The sequence below is a fragment of the Vigna unguiculata genome, chromosome 2 (genome assembly GCF_037176805.1).
Source record: "Vigna unguiculata cultivar grain cowpea cultivar isolate G323 ecotype 2 chromosome 2, ASM3717680v1, whole genome shotgun sequence".
Classification (NCBI taxonomy): Eukaryota; Viridiplantae; Streptophyta; class Magnoliopsida; order Fabales; family Fabaceae; genus Vigna; species Vigna unguiculata.
Genome location: NC_140793.1, coordinates 8,399,870 through 8,416,867, shown reverse-complemented (window position 1 = coordinate 8,416,867; position 16,998 = coordinate 8,399,870). Strand labels below are relative to the sequence as shown.

The following is a 16,998-nucleotide window of genomic DNA, read 5'->3' as shown; positions in this document are numbered from 1 at the left end:
TCCTGTTTAGACAGCTTTACAAACGTCAACGCCTTAAAAATGTCAACACCTCTAACTCCACAGGATGCTCTATCTACACATAGAAACATCACAAGAACGATCAGGACATACCGTTATGATCACTGATCAGCAAAGACTCATACTGATGATTAAAACGTCGCATGCAAGCAAAAGAAGGCTCGCATGCAATAGAAAACAGAAAAAGACTAAAAAAGAGAGCGAAAACTCAACTTACACGAACAAAGCAACTGATCGGTCCAATTTGAAGAGCTCCTATGGTCTCGGTTCTTCAATCAGACGACCAGAGAGATAGAACCTCTAGAGAGAAGTTAGAGAACTCTAGAAAAGTGGTTTCTAGAGAGATGGTGTGTTTTAAAATAATGAACCTTGTTTATAACAATTCTATTTATACTAAAACCTTTTAATATTAAAATAATTGAGTCTCACTATTTTTAAACCACTATCACTTTTAAAACGTCATTTTCTAGGGTCTTACATCACTTGTAATAAAAGTATCATCATAACATTTATATAAAAATTAAATTTGGTTTAAATTTGGAGTGCTTGAAATTGAAAATTTTTAAAAAAATTTGGACTAAAATCAAATCAAATTAACGAATATGAGGATCAAATTGAGATTCATACACTAATTTGATACGTGTCACCATATTAGATTGACACATGACACACTATAGACATGACATGTGGCATAAATATTTTTTAAAATAAAATTAAAAAATTTTGAAAAAAAATTAAAAATTTAAAAAAAATTCAAAAAAAAATTCAAAAAAGCGAAGAGTTGACATGTGGCACCTACTTAACGATGTTAGTTTTATACTAATAGAAAGAACATAATTGGTACTGATTTACAAAAATGTGGACCTAAATGAGACTAATAAAAATACGAAGATCAAATTGAGATTTTGGTAAAAAAATGAAGACGAACGAAATATTTTAACCTAAATAAAATGTATCTTATTAATAAATTTAAATAAAATTTATGTAAAAAAATACTACATAAGACGATTGTTTTCTTCCAAAAGTAGCATTGAAAAACTAAGGTTAAAATACTCCCTTGATCCATGTTTTTGTTGAAAAATCTCAAATAGGTCCTAAGATTTTTTTTAGTCTCACTTAGGTCCATATTTTTGAAAATGTGTAACAATTAGGCCCATTCCGTTAGTATAGAGTTAACGGTGTTAAGGATATGCCACGTGTCAGCTTCTCATTTTTTTGAATTTTTGAATTTTTTTTGAATTTTTTTAATTTTTTTAGAAAATTATTCATGCCACATGTCACATCAATATTGTGTCACGTGTCAAGTCAGTAAGGTGACACGTGTCAAGTCATTGTTTGAATCTCAATTTGGTCCATATATTTGTTATTTTAATTATATTTCAGTCCATTTTTTTTTTAATTTTCAATTTCATCCTTTCCAAATTGAGAAGAAATTAAACTTTTATATAAATTTTATAATGATATTTTTATTAGACATTTTAATAATATTAAGTTTATTTTATATTTTGTTTTAAAATTTTAAAATATTTATTTTAACTTGTTACAAAATTGTTTTAAATAATTTATATACAAATGTTATAGTTGGTTTAAAATTAACAATTTTATAAATTTAAATATAAAATTTTAAAACAATTTTGTAAAAATTTAAAATAAATATATTTAAAAAATTTTAAAAAAATGGACTGAAATGTAATAAAAATAATAAATATATGGACCAAATTGAGATTCAGACAATGATTTGACACGTGTCACCTTACTGACTTGACACGTGGCACAATACTTACGTGACACGTGGCATGAATAATTTTTTAAAAAAAAAATTCAAAAAATTCAAAAAAGAATTCAAAAAAAAATTAAAAAAATTTAAAAAAAATTTAAAAAAATTCAAAAAAATGTGGAGCTGACAGGTGGCACATCTTTAACACCGTTAACGCTATACTAACGGAATAGGCCTAATTGTTACACATTTTCAAAAATATGGACCTAATTGAGACTAAAAAAAATCATAAGACCTATTTGAAATTTTTCAACAAAAACATGGACCAAAGGAGTATTTTAACCAAAAACTAAAGAACCGTAATAAATTCACCTGAAAAAAATGAGATATTTTCCCGCCATAGTCCTCGTGGTACATAAGCTTCCCACTACCCCCACCAACCTATTTTTGTGCATGTAGGGAGAACAAAAATCCTTCGTCAAGATGAACTTAATGGGTTTAACTTGTTCTCCACTCGATGAACTTTCTGGGTAAGTAAAAGTTCATAGCTTTTTCCCATTTTCTCAATGATAGAGTAACTTCAGTGACCTTTTTAACCATTTGTTTTTGTACCACAGTAGTTCAAATCAAGAGGCACAAAAGGGGGATACAGACTTTGTTTTGGTAACTTCATGGTTATGATTAAGACTTTGTTTTGGTGAAGTTTAGAAAAACGTTCTAAAGTTAAAATGATGAGCTAAGTAATGGTTTTTGTTGGTGTGGCAATGGTTATCCAGGGGACACAATGTGGTCGGTGAGAAATTAGATGGCTTAGTCTTTACCATGAATGCAGCAAAGGATTGCGCTCAGGTTTGGAGCTATCTATCTATCTTTCTTTCTTTTACCAGTAAAGTGCATATTTTAATAATCATTGGCCTCAGAAATACAAAGTTATTGATGAAGTTACATTTGTCGGTGATACTATAAATTGCTCCAATCCAACAAAGTCGAACACCCCAGAATTGCTTAAGCATGTTGATAAGGATTTGATTCTGGTCATGTTTACTAGAAATATTTTCTTGGAAGGATGAAATTTAGTAGTATATTTGTACACCGAGCCATTTTTGTTTGAGTGTGACATTTACTCTTGAAATTGATAACATCAGTTAACTAAATGATTGATAAATGATAAAATGGTTAAGTATCTTTTTAGTCCTTGAACTTTGACGCAAAATTAAAATTTGTTCGTGTTCGAAATTTTGATACATGTTGGTCTTCAACCTCTAAAAATGAATAGACGTAGTCTCCTTAATCCAATTACATTAATATTTTTTTTACATATCAAATGTGTTTTCCAGTTTCTATTGAAATAAAAATGTGTTAAACGGTTAAACAATTTAAATGTTAGCATGAAACGTGTTTAACACAAAAAAAGAATTAACGTAATTTAGTTAAAAAAACTATATCTATTTATTTTTTCAAGTTTTGATACTAAAATGTATCAACGTTTTGGTTTTGGATACGGAGGAATTTTAATTTTATGTCGATGTTCAGATATTAAAAAAATATCTAACCCTTGATAGAATTAAAAATTTAGTGGTCCTTATGATTTCATGTACTAAAATGACGTGTGATTGTTATTTTTAGGAACTTGTGTTAAATGTTGGATGGTATAAATCATGTCTTCTAGAATTGATATTGATATCGATGTTACAGGGCCTAGCAGCTCGTTTTGGTGAACTAGAACAGTCATCACACGTTATTTGCACCTCTTTGGCCAAGTTTGAATCAGCCCTAAACACAGACTCATCAGGAAAACTTGGGCACCCTGCTAAGTTACTTGAGCCACAAAATCCTCACGACTCTGCCACGTGCAGGGGAATTCAAAAGAGTCTAACAAATCAGACTCGTGACAAAATTCCCAGAGCACAAATGTCAAACCTTCAAATGACCCCAATCATATTTTTCACGGGAATGTCAAGACTAAGCCATTTCCCTTGAATGACTCAATGGACTCCTTTAAGGTACAAAACTATCTATTTTTACTAGTAAAGTTCTGATTTTATGACAGTTAACCTTGGAAATATAATGATTTAATAAAGTTATGGATAGCATTTTTAAATATAATCACAAGATTGAATGGTACACGTACACGTATCCAATTTGTTTTTTAAGTGTTAACTACAAATAGTATAATTGATAAATCAAGTGATTTTTACTGACAAGTAACCTATATTTACCGGTTAATTACAGTGTGATTGAATGGGAGAGATAATTACAATTCTAACATTAGAAAAACAAAACTAAAGAAATTTTTTATAGTTTTTATAAAAGATTTGCAAAGATATAAAGTAGTGTATATATATTTATATCATATTGAAATGAAAAGAAAACTATAGACTCAAGATTTATTGCATCTAAACCCATAAATGGAAATTAGCTACTCCAAGACATTTGGAGGATTTTAGCAAACAAAATTGATGAGTCTTTATGATTTCGTAGACAAGAATGACATGTCATTTTAATGTTAGGAAACTTTATGCTACATGTGTGATGTTACGAATCAAAACCTGATGGTTTTGATACTGATTTTGATGTTACAGGATGTAGCAACTCATTCTGATGAACTTAAAAAATCATCACGCTTTGTTTTCAATTCCCTGGTCAAGTTGGAATCGGCTCACAATACTCGCACATCAACAAAAATTAGGCAACATGCTAGGATATTTTGGCCACAAAATCATTTCAAAACCAGCAAGAGAATCCAGAATAGTACACTAAGTCGTGATCAAATTCCCAACAAAAGGGTCAAACTTTCATATGGGCGCAATAATTTCTCTGATGACGATGACTACACTAATCTTTTTGACCATGACTCCAAGGGTATTAAGCCTTTCAATGATTTCCTGCATTCCAGGTCAATGCAGATGATGAAGTGCAAAATTAATACAAAGGATTATTCAAATAAAATGCAGATTTGCATAAGCAACTTCAAGAGAGTGAAACAATCAAAAGTAGTACCAATGGTTTGTACACCTTGATAAATAGATGTTTTTAATGTTAATTCATTACACCTTGTAATAATTAGTCACTCAAATGTAACAACAGGGTCTTGGCAACTTCAATTCAGTACCAAGGTTAACTAATGTTCTTATAGAACAATTTCCAGCTCCATTGGCCACGTACCGAACAATGAAGACCCCAACACTCAAGTCACATACCATTTTGTCATACAAGGATGTGACGAGAAAGTCCCTGTCTGTAATAGAAAGGGAATATCTATGGTATAATGTCTAATATGATGAGAGTTGCATTGGTTAATTAAGTTCAATTGATATTAATATTTATCTAATCATTAATCTGTTGTCAGTTCATCAGGTCCAAGTTTCCTCCTTCACCTGAGATGCTATAACTCCTGCTGAGATTAAAGTATGTGCATATATGTTTAATCCAGAGAATCATCTCAGGTAACAAGATTAATTCTTGGTTAAGTTTCTAGTTTGATTAAGTGATTACTTAATGTTTGTTGAAAAGCTTCACACATATGCACCTAACTGAACACATGGGTACACTCTGGCAGGGAGGTTGTACTAAGGATTGGAAACAAGTTTGCTACCACAGAAGACATTCAGTGTCTTTGTCCAGGCAGGGAGATTGAAGATAAGGTTAGGCATAGATTCTATTCTATGCCAAATGGGATGTGCTATGTTCGTATAATGGTTATTTGAATGTTGTGTTTTATGTTCTTGACAACAGATTATTAATATTATGGCCTTGAAAACTACCTTGATGCAACTTCATCAACTAACTGACCAAACTGTTTGGTCATTACCATCCTCGTTTGCGGTATGTGCATTTTTTGTTCTTACTGATTTGATCTGATCTAATCAGAAGCAAAACATGTTGGCCTGACATATATGTTTGGTTATAGGATGATGTTCTTCAAGGACAATCAGTTAACCGACTCACAACGACTTATGCAATACATTTGATGCCACCCTTCTCTAGTCTTAAATGTGTAAAGTGATAACACCATTGAAGTAACATTTTATTTGATATAATGTTTATAGAAAGGTTGCTCATGTTCTATCTCGCACAATTTACAGATTTACTTACCGGTTAAAGATGGGGGACATTGGTATTTGGTGGTTGTTTCATTGGAGGAGTGAATTGTTCATCACCTAGACTCATGCTTACATGTGGGACAAGGTAGACACATACACAATTTCATAAGGACAATGGTACTTACACAAATTGCTAGCAACACACCTTACACTTCCTCTTAGTGTGCATCCTCTAGCACTAATTTAGGAATGAAATCCACAAAATGAAGAATGCTTCACTAGTTTATTTTCTTCTTTTGAAAGAACTTGTAGAAAAGTTTATTTGTTGCACAGTAATCTAAAAGAAAGCAGGTTTTTATTCTATTGATTCATTTAAAACAGGACATCATCGATCTCTATATATTAAGAACTTTGATAATTACAAAGAGATTTCTAGAACTTCTAACAACTTTTAACAACTTTTAGTAGAACACTTAGAATCCTATCAACAACCAAGTGCATGCCTGGTTGTGTTTTGAACACCCACTTCATCGATGCAGTGTTCAGTCTTGGCTCAAATGATATCTTCAGAATACTTTCCGCATGAATATCTGAGTAGCATACACAAAATCAGGTGGCGGGAGATCGTGGACACAAAGGGAATATCAAACTGTGAACAAAGGTGAGCAAGTTAAATTATAGTACACAAGTTATATTTCCCACTCCTACATGTGTTAGTTGGCCCTATGTGTTGATCCCCCACCTTTCTTGACCCTTAAAACCTCCTTTGTTTTTTTTTTTTTTGGAATATAATTTGATCATATTGATAATGAAATAACATGATCGATCCAATAACATAAGGCTAAAATTTAATATTATTTTAGAAAGTAATTATGCAACTAACTTGAATGCAATGGGAAAATTTATGGTAGAAGTATGAACTAAATTTTATACCTTACAATTGTTTATATTATAGTTTTAAATGTTTTAATTTCTTACCATTATTATTTCTTCTATTTTAGTTTCTTAGTAAGATTTAAATTTTTAACATTGTATAAATGTTGTTTTTGTGTTCTTCTCACTTATGATTTTAACATGAAAAAAAAAATACTAATTAACATAATTAAGATAACAAAAAATACTTTAGATTAAGATAATTAGATTTCTTAATTATGGTTTTAGCATGAACATTAAATAGTTTTAGTTAACATAATTAAGACAAAAATGATTTTATGTTAAGATAATTTGGTTTTATAGTGAATAGATGGTAAAATGTGTTACTCGATCTAAATTTTCAATTTTTTTTTTTAAATGAATAGTTCATATTGATAGGTTTATTCTTATTCTGTTTTATAGAAATAGAAACATTTGTGTACCGGTACACCCAATAAGTCTCACATCACTGAAGGTCAAGGGAAGTTTAAATACTCCTACCTTTTTCTACCCTCCGAGTCGTCTGCAGAGCTCACACGTTCTAAAACGGATAATATCTCGGGGACGCGGTGGTCATTCCTAATGAATGATGGTTGCCGAACAAATTTGGATCGGAATCAGAACATTTAGTTAAATGTGCTCGAACATAAAGGACCTATATATTTTCTTCCATTTTCTTTATTATATATATATATATATATATATAAATAAGTTTATTAAAAATGATACGAAGATAAATATATTGCATTTCTCTCTCCTTTATTGTGGGTGCAGTTTTTTTTTCTACTCTTAAAAGCTTATCCTATGTGCTTCTTTCAAAAGTAATTGTAATACTCTTTGAAGCATACATATAAAAGTGATTGAGGAACTAAAACATGAGTATGTTGACTCCTATGAGAAAAATTTTCGTCAATCACGAATTAAATAAAGAGCATCAACAGAGAAATTTAAACATCTTCTCATAATTAGTCCAAATATTTCAAATACAGTCAAATGTAATAAGTAAGAGAGACATTTAGTTGGAATTCCTTCATGTTATACTTTTTTATGATAAGAATTAAACATACTTAATAAAGTTTAAAATTAAGTTAAACTCGTTTAAAACTTATTATTTCTGGAAGAAACAAATTGTTGGTTACCAACATTTTCTTTTCCTTTTAAACTATTTAATACTTTTTAAAGGTTTTTATTTTCATTTACCTACTGTTTCAAATTTTAAAATAATATTAATTATGCCCTTGTTTATAGTCTAAACTTTAATTACATTTATAGCACTCTTCTTTGCAAGGTACTTTCATTTATCATTAAAGTTTAAAAAGTGACTTTTTTTCCATGGAAAATATTGTGTGCACTGCAAGAACGAACCCAAAGATTTTTCAAAATAATAATAAAAATGAGAATACGTAAATGAAAATTGTCAGAAAGTCAATAATGGGTCAACACGAACAAAACAACACGCCTCCACTATAAATTATCAATTCGCAATGCGGAAAACTTTTTCCTTCATTCATACGAGAAAAGCTTCGTTCCATTGCCAAACACTTTCATCTTTTCCAGCTCCCAAATTCGCATCTCTCACTGTTTCGTTCGAAAATTTTCCTTTGTCTGTGTTTCATGGGCTCATTTTTTATGCGTAGAGCGCGATGACCAAACCCAACACGTTCTTTCACAATCTCATCAAGCCCTTCAAATTCAGTTCCAGTAAAGGTAAAGGTAAAAAAAATCCAGTTCCTTTTTTTTTTCTTCTTAAATAACTTTTTGAATCTGTTTTCCGATCATAAAGAAATTGTACACTTTTTGTGCATGATTAGAGGAACATAGCGAAGATGATATGCAGAACTTAGCTGCACAGGAGAATAAGGTCTTCTCTTACGAAACATTGGTCGCTGCTACAAACAAATTTAGCATTCTTAACAAACTTGGTGAAGGAGGATTTGGACCCGTCTTTAAGGTAATTCAATTGTCAATCTTTACTGATTTTTCGTGTTTGAGTTGATTAAGATTAAATTGTCTGAAAGAGAAAACTTAGGTATAAAAATACTATTTGGGTTGTTCTTCGATTAGAATCCAAGTTTCATTTCGCTCATTTTTCATGACCTTTTAACATAAATCTGTATTGTTTAAGTGAATTAAAGTACATGTTTGATTCTGATTCGCGAAAATAAAAGTATATGATTTTTTTTTTTTGACTCGATTTCCACATGAAACATAGAAGCTTCATATGCTTGTTTCAGAGTAATGGACGAGCGTCTAGACACACAAAAGTGATGTTTGCTTTAAAATTTGAAAAGCATTTTTGTGAATTCCAACTCATAATTATGAGTTTCAATGCGTAAATGAAGAAGAGCAAATTGTTTCTTTGAAGGAAAAAGGGAGAAATACGTCCTGTTAAACTGAAATTGAGTTCATCAAGCAGTAACACGACTAAAATGATTTTTGGTTCGTCGTACAGCAAATATGCGTACACTTGCACAATTAGCATTTGTTTTGTTAGATGAACAAAATTTGGACTGAGAAATATCCTCATGAAATTTCTGAATTTCAGGTGATGTAAGGGTTATGTGGCCTCTTTGCCAAATGGTATATAATATATTGCTTTTCCCTGGTAAAAAAAAGTGACCCTTTGCGGTGAACGCATGCTTAGATGGGTTAAAACGGATTTCCAAACTAAGGCTAAATGCTTCTGCAAAATGATTTTTTAATTTTCTGTTCCAGAAAGGTGTAGAGATTGGAATTAGAATAATTTTGGAGAAAGTTCAATTCAACACGGAATAATAAAAACTAGTTTTTGATTTTAATTGGTATACAAAAAATGTTAGACTTATTCTAATGTTTGTGTAATTTTGAAGGGGAAATTGAGTGACGGGAGAGAGATTGCAGTGAAGAGGTTATCGCGTAGATCGAATCAAGGGAAGACCCAGTTCATCAACGAGGCCAAGTTGTTGGGTCGTGTGCAGCACCGAAATGTGGTGAATCTGATCGGTTACTGCGCTCATGCCTCCGAGAAGCTTCTTGTTTATGAGTATGTCCCTCACAAGAGCCTTGACAAGTTTCTCTTCAGTGAGTCTTTCTTTCTAAACCACCCTCTTCATTTACATGCATTATTTTCTTTTACAGAAGAAATTTTGGTAAGAAAAATTTACCTTCAGCAGTTTTCTGCTGGTTTTGGGAAGCGAAAGAAAAACCGAGGAATGGCCAGTAATAAACTTTCATTAACATGATAGGTTTTCCCTTCAGTTGACATTTCATTGTTTCTCAATAAACTTGTTCTGTTTCTAGACATTTTTTTTTGTGTGTGGCTTCCATTGGCTAGATTCAGTTTTTTTAATCATTATTGCAACCAAACCTATGGGTCCCAAAACATCCTTCTTTTTCATCCCTTCTCATATAAAGTATTTATTGTCATGAGCCTGTGGACACTGGAAAGAGACAGCACTAAATCATCTTGACCTTCACAAGCATAAAATTATTAATTTATTTGACAAACACGTAACTTTCTAATAAATTATATAGGCACACAACTTGCAACTGGAAAGCTTCCAGATTGCAGCACACCTCCACCTTCGAAGAAGAATCAAAGAAACTTCCCCATGACGGAAGTCATTTTTCTTTTACCAGGGCAAAAAATATTTTACCCAATAAAAAATTAGACTAATCATCAAGTGTTTTTCTATATTTTCCCCTAATTAAAGATTTGAAATAAAAGAAACTGATTTTTTACTTCTTTACATTAATTGATGCAGAAACGGGGAAGAAAGAAGAGCTAAACTGGAAATGTAGATTTGACATCATCAATGGGGTGGGAAGGGGTCTGCTTTATCTTCACGAAGACTCTCACAACTGCATAATCCATCGCGACATAAAGGCCAGTAACATCTTACTGGATGAAAAATGGGGGCCTAAGATAGCAGATTTTGGTCTCGCCAGACTCTTCCCCGAAGACCAAACCCACGTCAACACCCGTGTGGCTGGAACCAAGTAAGTTTGCATCACTTTTCATCCTTAACCAACTTTTCTACCAACCGCATTCCCAAAAGTCTAAACTCTAAACTCAGTATCATACTATTCAAAACTCAATCAATGAAGGAAACTTGAAAAATCATTTAGTGTATGTCTCTTTAATGGTACAATAATAATGATGATGAAGAAGAAATAACTTAGGAAATATGATTTTATATGCAGCGGGTATTTGGCTCCAGAATATTTAATGTATGGCCATTTATCTGTGAAGGCTGACGTATTTAGCTATGGAGTTTTGGTGTTGGAATTGGTCACTGGCCGGAGAAATTCCTCCTTTGATGCCAACTCGAGTGCGCAGAATCTCCTCGACTGGGTAAAAACTTTTTCTTTTTCTAAATTATTATCTCCTGCCTCTTAGTTTCTTCGTTTTACATTAACTATCATAAAAAATCATATCTATAATAAATCTATAATGATTTTTAACAATAAAATATGAAAAATACGTCTAGACAATCGTTAAGAATAATTCATTTGCATCGGTTGTTGAAATAATTATATTAATTAAGATAGTATAAATTTATATAACAAATTTTATAAGGACAAAAACAGTCTTTTAAAGCTTTAGACAATAATTTACTGATGATGTAATGACTTTGGAATTTTTAAATTTTCTACTAAAATATTTTATTTTTGTTTCTTTTTTATAAATTTTGTAGATATTTAACACTATTTTTTAATGGTTGTATTGTTAATTTAAATTTCTTTATATTTAATTTTTAACAACACTAAAATATAATTATTTTATTATTTAATTATTTTTTTAACTTTTATTAATAAATGTTAAATAAAATATGAAACATACATGTATAACAATTATAGACATTTCTGTCTTTTAAATAAAATAAAATTATATTAATAATGATTAGGTCAGATTTAATTTAATATCACACTTATGTATTTTTTATAAAATCTAATACATATTAATTCCCTTAAACAGTGCTTTCAGCCACCGGTAAGCAAGACCATAAAATATTTTTGAACTTCTTAACAAACATTTTTGTTGTAAGATTCTTAAGATCTTAAAATTATTTGTATTTCCAATTTGGCTATAATTTACAAGTTAAAAATAATATAGAAACAATGAAGATTGTACGCTTAAAATACCATACGAGCAATAATATACATATTCTTTGATTTTATCTACATTTATGACACGCGTATTCTTCTTTCTATTGACCTTTTTTATCACATCATATCATTTATAAATTTATCATTCTTGTTTTATCTCTAAGTATATATTAAACATTAATGCAACTTTTTAGTGGAATACGAAAATGCATATTTGTCAATAGTTTTTTTTTTCTTTTTTATAATCAGAACTGTCAAAAGTTTGACTTGATCCAACAAATTAAAATATGATGAGTCATGTCAAACTAGTCTAATTTCACGTGGATTACTACATGTTGGTCATTTCTTGTTAAGGTCGAAAATTTTTACTTTGGTATTCATATTTTCTAATACTTCCACTTTGCAACCCTTTTAATAATAAAATATTGTATTTAATAAATAAAAATAAACATACACAAAAATATTGAAATAAAATAACAATATTAAAGATCTCAACCCAACCCTTATAAAGCATTTTTTACAGCTGTAAGATAAAGTACTTCTAGTAATAAATAAATAAATAAATAAATGCAGATGATTCGGTCTCCTCCTAGAACCCATAACATGCTATATTCAAACATTTGTGTTCTGTTGACATTCATTATAAACAGAAAACTTTAAAATCATCTTTAGCATAAACGAGTCCAAAGTTGTGTACATTTAATGTAGTTGGCTTCATTACTCTGTTGATGGTCCTTTGATCTTATAGGCATACTGGCTATACAAGAAGGGGAGGGCCTTGGAAATGGTGGACCCTGCATTGGGGTCTTCAGTGATAACAGAACAAGTAGAAATGTGCATTAAACTGGGTCTGTTGTGCACCCAAGGTGATCCAAACCAGCGTCCAACCATGGGACGTGTGGTGGTGATGCTGTCAAAGAAATCGAACCACATGGAAGAACCGACAAGACCAGGAATGGCTGGTTCCAGATTCAGAAGAGTGCCTCACAGACCCTCTGCAACGTTTTCTTCTGGGCTTGATGATGACTCTCATTCGCACACCGGTGATTCAAGCACCTATGGCACTAATAATAATACCACTTCTGCAACATCATCAACAACACCAAGCTCCAGTGCTACTGCAGAAGTAGACCCCAGAGGGAAACGACCAATGCAAGGTTAGCCGCATGCTAATCAGTTTTTTTCATTCAGGGCATTTATCATTTTCATTTTTCGTATCATTAATTTTGTGATGTAAGTAAATATTATCATGTAAATGTCACCAGGAGTAGTAGAGTAATTTTTTTTTCCACTGTCACTGGAGTAGGTCCTTTTATCCCCTTTCATCACTGTATATAAAACCCTTTTCAAAAAATTTTATAAGACCATTTTCTAATGGTATTTTACCTTAATGATTTCTTCTTAAAATACTTTTAATTAATTAATCGAACGTTATTTAAGTAAATCAGAAACAATTAAATAAACCAAGCGATGATTAATTTTCAAAATATTAGAGATAACTTTGAAAGAATAATATAAATGTTAATAAATTCAACGTAACTAATTAAATTAATTAATTTAAAAAAAATATGAATTAGTTTGAAAATATTTTATGTATAGAAGTACTCTATATATGATTGTAAAAGAGTAAAAAGACTTGTAATGAGAATTATTTATTGTTTAGGAATAAAACTATGATTTTAGCGTAAGTTTTATAATTTTAAGAAAAATCATATTTAAAACATCTGTATTAAAGTAATATTTTTATTTGTACATAATACTATTTTTTCGCTCATAATGTCTGAGAGCAAGAGTTAAAAGTTAAAAGCGTAAATATGGATCATTTAACCTTGTAAATTTTAGTATATTACTACTATAAATAAGGTGTTAAATCTTGATAAATAGTTTAAATGAAAGGAATATTAAATATCAAAGTGTTAATTTTCATTAATCTTAAAAGTATAAAAGAAAGAAAAACAAAACAAAAGTGATCAAATGAACCTTAATTTTTGTGTGCAAGTTCTTCTTATAAGTTTGAAAAAAATAAAAAGTTATTTTCAAAATCAAATTGATTATGGATATTGATTAAGATTTAATAGTCGATTAAAGCTTATATGAATCAATAATAATAAATATAATATCATAATTCAATATCTAATGAGTTGGAGTTATCTCTCACACACATTATTGTTGTAATATTAAAATATTGAAAGTTATGTATAGTCCTAATTAATATGTATATAGCTATAGACAAAGTTACAGTTACTTGTATATTCTTATTTTAAGTAAAATTTAATAGGTAAAAAGTTTATGACTCTTCCCACCTTATTCTTCTTCTATCCAAAAAAAACAGAAGTTGACAGAGACATCACTACACTAGAGTGGACTCTAGAAGCAACACAAAAATGGTGAGCATAACGACCACTACCACCACCGTCGCTACCACCGTCATCCCTCCCTCTTCCCTTCTCCAAAAACCAAAATCACATTTTCTAACGCCTTCCAATTTCAAATTCCAACCCTTCCCTCTATCCATTTCCTCAAAATTCCACACCCAACTCCCCATTCCCAAATCCCTCCCCTCCTCCGCTGCCGCTGCCGTCTCCCCGCTCAACCTCAAGTCCCGCCTACGCAACGGCGACACCCTCTACGGTCTCTTCCTCCTCTCCTTCTCCCCCACCCTCGCCGAGATCGCCGCCCTCGCCGGCTACGACTTCGTTGTCGTCGACATGGAGCACGGCCCCGGCGGCATCCGCGACGCGCTCCCTTGCCTCCACGCGCTCGCTGCCGCTGACACCGCCGCCATCCTCCGCGTCCCGGAGTCCACCGCCGCGTGGGCCAAGAAAGCCCTCGACCTCGGCCCACAGGGCATAATGTTCCCCATGATCGACACCGCCCAATCGGCCCACCAAGCCGTCTCCTTTTGCCGCTTCCCCCCCGCCGGTATCCGCGGCGCCGCCCACCCCATCGTCCGTGCCTCGAAATACGGCTTCGACGATGGGTACATCGGTAATTACCTGGATGAGCTTCTGATCATGTGCCAGGTAGAGTCCGAGGAGGGAGCGGCCAACGCCGGCGAGATCGCGGCCGTTGACGGCGTGGACTGCGTGCAAATGGGGCCGTTGGATCTGAGCGCTAGTTTGGGGTACTTGTGGGACCCGGGGAACAAGAGGGTGAGGGAAGTGTTAAGGGAGACCGAGAGAAAGGTGTTGGAGAGCCGAAACGACGACGTCGATAGCGGGGCTTACCTTGCGGGCTTCGCCACGGCGTTTGATGGGGCGAGGGATATGAGGTCACGTGGGTATCACATGGTGAGTGGCGCCGTGGATATCGGGTTGTTTCGGAGCGCCGCGGCGGAGGATGTGATTGCTTTCAAGACGAGTGTATCGGAGAGTGAGGAGGAAGAGGAGAAAGAGGTTGAAGAGAAGTACTGGAGTGAATGAATGACAGAACAAGAGATCTTTCCATTTTTTCTTAAATTCAGGTCACGTAGTAGTTTATTAATGTGTTTTTTACCTTTCAAATGAAAATGACTCGTTGATTTCATGTTTTTCATTGTTATTTCTGAGACAATCTGTGCTGATGAGTTTGGTATTTTGGCTTCTCCATTCTTTGTGTGGCTTGATTCTTTGTGTCACTCTACCATGGTTTAGCCTGTGATCCAGAACTATGGTGTTGTGCTTTTGGTTAAATCCTCGATGTGGCTGCTTTAACTGAATGTGTCTGCAATTTTACTAGTGACAAATGGAATTGTAACTGCTGCATTTGAAACCGTGGCTCTACCAATTGAAAATAATTATTGATGTGCAGATATAATTTCGAGAGGTTTCACATGCTGGTTTAGATGTCAGCATCAGAATGGAATTCTGTTTGTAGAGTTATTTGTTTTCATTTGGGTTTTGGGGAATTGGCTATTGGACCTGTATAAGATTGTAATTAGTACTCTGTCCGTGGGTTTACTTTGTCTTGTTGACAAGACATGTTTAATTTGGTTGTTTATGGTGTTTTGGCTTCTACTTTTCCTATGGGTAAACGAGGGAGGTAAAACATGTTTTCTGTTGAAATTGTGGAATGTGTATGCTTGTACCTGTAAGACGCAGTCTTGATTTGCACCTCGTTGAATGACACTATTATTAAGGTTTTATTGTGGAGTGTGCAACCGCTGTATCATGTTTTTTGATGTCTATGCAATCACACCAGAGTCATTCACTTAACACAATGGGGCTGCAACCACAGTTTAAGACCTTTTAAAGGCTAATTTATGAATGATATCTTGATCAATGGGGTGTGTAAGCATGGCTTGGTATAACAGACTAGGGGGATGAAGTGGAAAATAGAAACATGGAATCGGAGCTTGTTGTTACAACAGGTCCTTTTCTTACGGGATTGAAGGAGAACAAAAGGAATCGGAAAGAGAAACACTTATTTACGAGACTTGACTGTGTGGAATGACGAAGGCATGCATGTTGGTATGAACTTTCTTGTTGATAATTTTTTTCTGTGCTCTTCTTCTGCTCTCTGGAACTCTATTCTTACTTTCTCTTATTAATCACTTTCAGGTGTGGTGTATTAGTATAACTGCTGGAGTTGGACGTCATTTATAGCAATTTCTTTTAACTATATTTTGCATTGTTGTTTTTTACTTTTAAGAACTTATTGGAGAAAACAGCGATTGTTCTTCATCACTATTATAATAATACAAAGGAACTACTGTTATATTGGCTATTGTGTGTTAGTCTTTTTTAGCATTAGCAATATATGGTGATTAAGAAAGCTCTAAGAAGATGTCCACATTAAGATAATCTTGATGTGAATATTCACTTCTAATAGCTCAAGAGAAGAAGAGAGGTTCACTTAACAAGAAAATCAAAATAAGGACACAAATACATGATATATGCAAATTAAAATCAACATAAAAGGAAGAAAGATGATAAAAGATGGAAGACATGGAAGAGGAGGGAAAGCTACTCACTTGAGTTGCTATCTAAATATAAGACTAGTGAAGAACACATTCCAAGGAGAATATATCAAAAGGTAAAACAAAGAGATTATTTTACTACGTTTGCAATAGTCTAGGAGAATCCCTCTTATAAATGTGGAAAAGGGTCCCTTTCAAAAATATAAAGCTAAGGATAAATGTGCAATAACACAAAATTAAGTTCTAAAAACTAGGTCTAAAGAAGGTGTCATGAAAAGGAGACAACCTTAGCTTGATCTCCAAGCCTTCATATGTAGCATCTT

The 16,998-nt window shown here is 32.8% G+C and overlaps 2 protein-coding genes across 8 annotated transcripts; both read left to right on the top strand.

Moving 5' to 3' along the window:
- Window positions 1–8,144: 8,144 nt before the first annotated feature.
- LOC114168430 (cysteine-rich receptor-like protein kinase 43) lies at window positions 8,145–16,480 on the top strand. Of its 5 annotated transcripts, none has more exons than XR_014992963.1 (8): window positions 8,145–8,403; window positions 8,502–8,641; window positions 9,540–9,750; window positions 10,434–10,668; window positions 10,873–11,023; window positions 12,527–12,935; window positions 16,070–16,226; window positions 16,317–16,480. XR_014992963.1 is itself a non-coding variant. In XM_028053233.2 (6 exons), the coding sequence occupies exons 1-6, from the start codon at window positions 8,334–8,336 to the stop codon at window positions 12,938–12,940; spliced, it is 1,221 nt and encodes a 406-aa protein (XP_027909034.1). In that variant the 5' UTR covers window positions 8,145–8,333; the 3' UTR covers window positions 12,941–13,069. The 5 variants fall into 5 exon arrangements, 2 of the variants coding, with proteins under 2 accessions (XP_027909034.1, XP_027909044.1); XR_014992961.1 differs by having other exon boundaries at window positions 15,568–16,226; XR_014992962.1 differs by having other exon boundaries at window positions 8,173–8,397; window positions 15,568–16,226.
- Window positions 12,795–16,480, top strand: LOC114173935 (Phosphoenolpyruvate carboxylase family protein). 3 transcript variants are annotated; one of them, XR_014992965.1, is made up of 4 exons: window positions 12,795–12,935; window positions 14,111–15,241; window positions 16,070–16,226; window positions 16,317–16,480. XR_014992965.1 is itself a non-coding variant. In XM_085669779.1 (3 exons), exon 2 carries the CDS (start codon window positions 14,163–14,165, stop codon window positions 15,198–15,200), a length of 1,038 nt encoding a protein of 345 aa, XP_085525905.1. In that variant the 5' UTR covers window positions 12,795–12,935; window positions 14,111–14,162; the 3' UTR covers window positions 15,201–15,241; window positions 15,568–15,710. The 3 variants fall into 3 exon arrangements, 1 of the variants encoding a protein (XP_085525905.1); XR_014992964.1 differs by having other exon boundaries at window positions 15,958–16,226; XM_085669779.1 differs by lacking the exons at window positions 16,070–16,226; window positions 16,317–16,480 and adding an exon at window positions 15,568–15,710.
- Window positions 16,481–16,998: the final 518 nt, after the last annotated feature.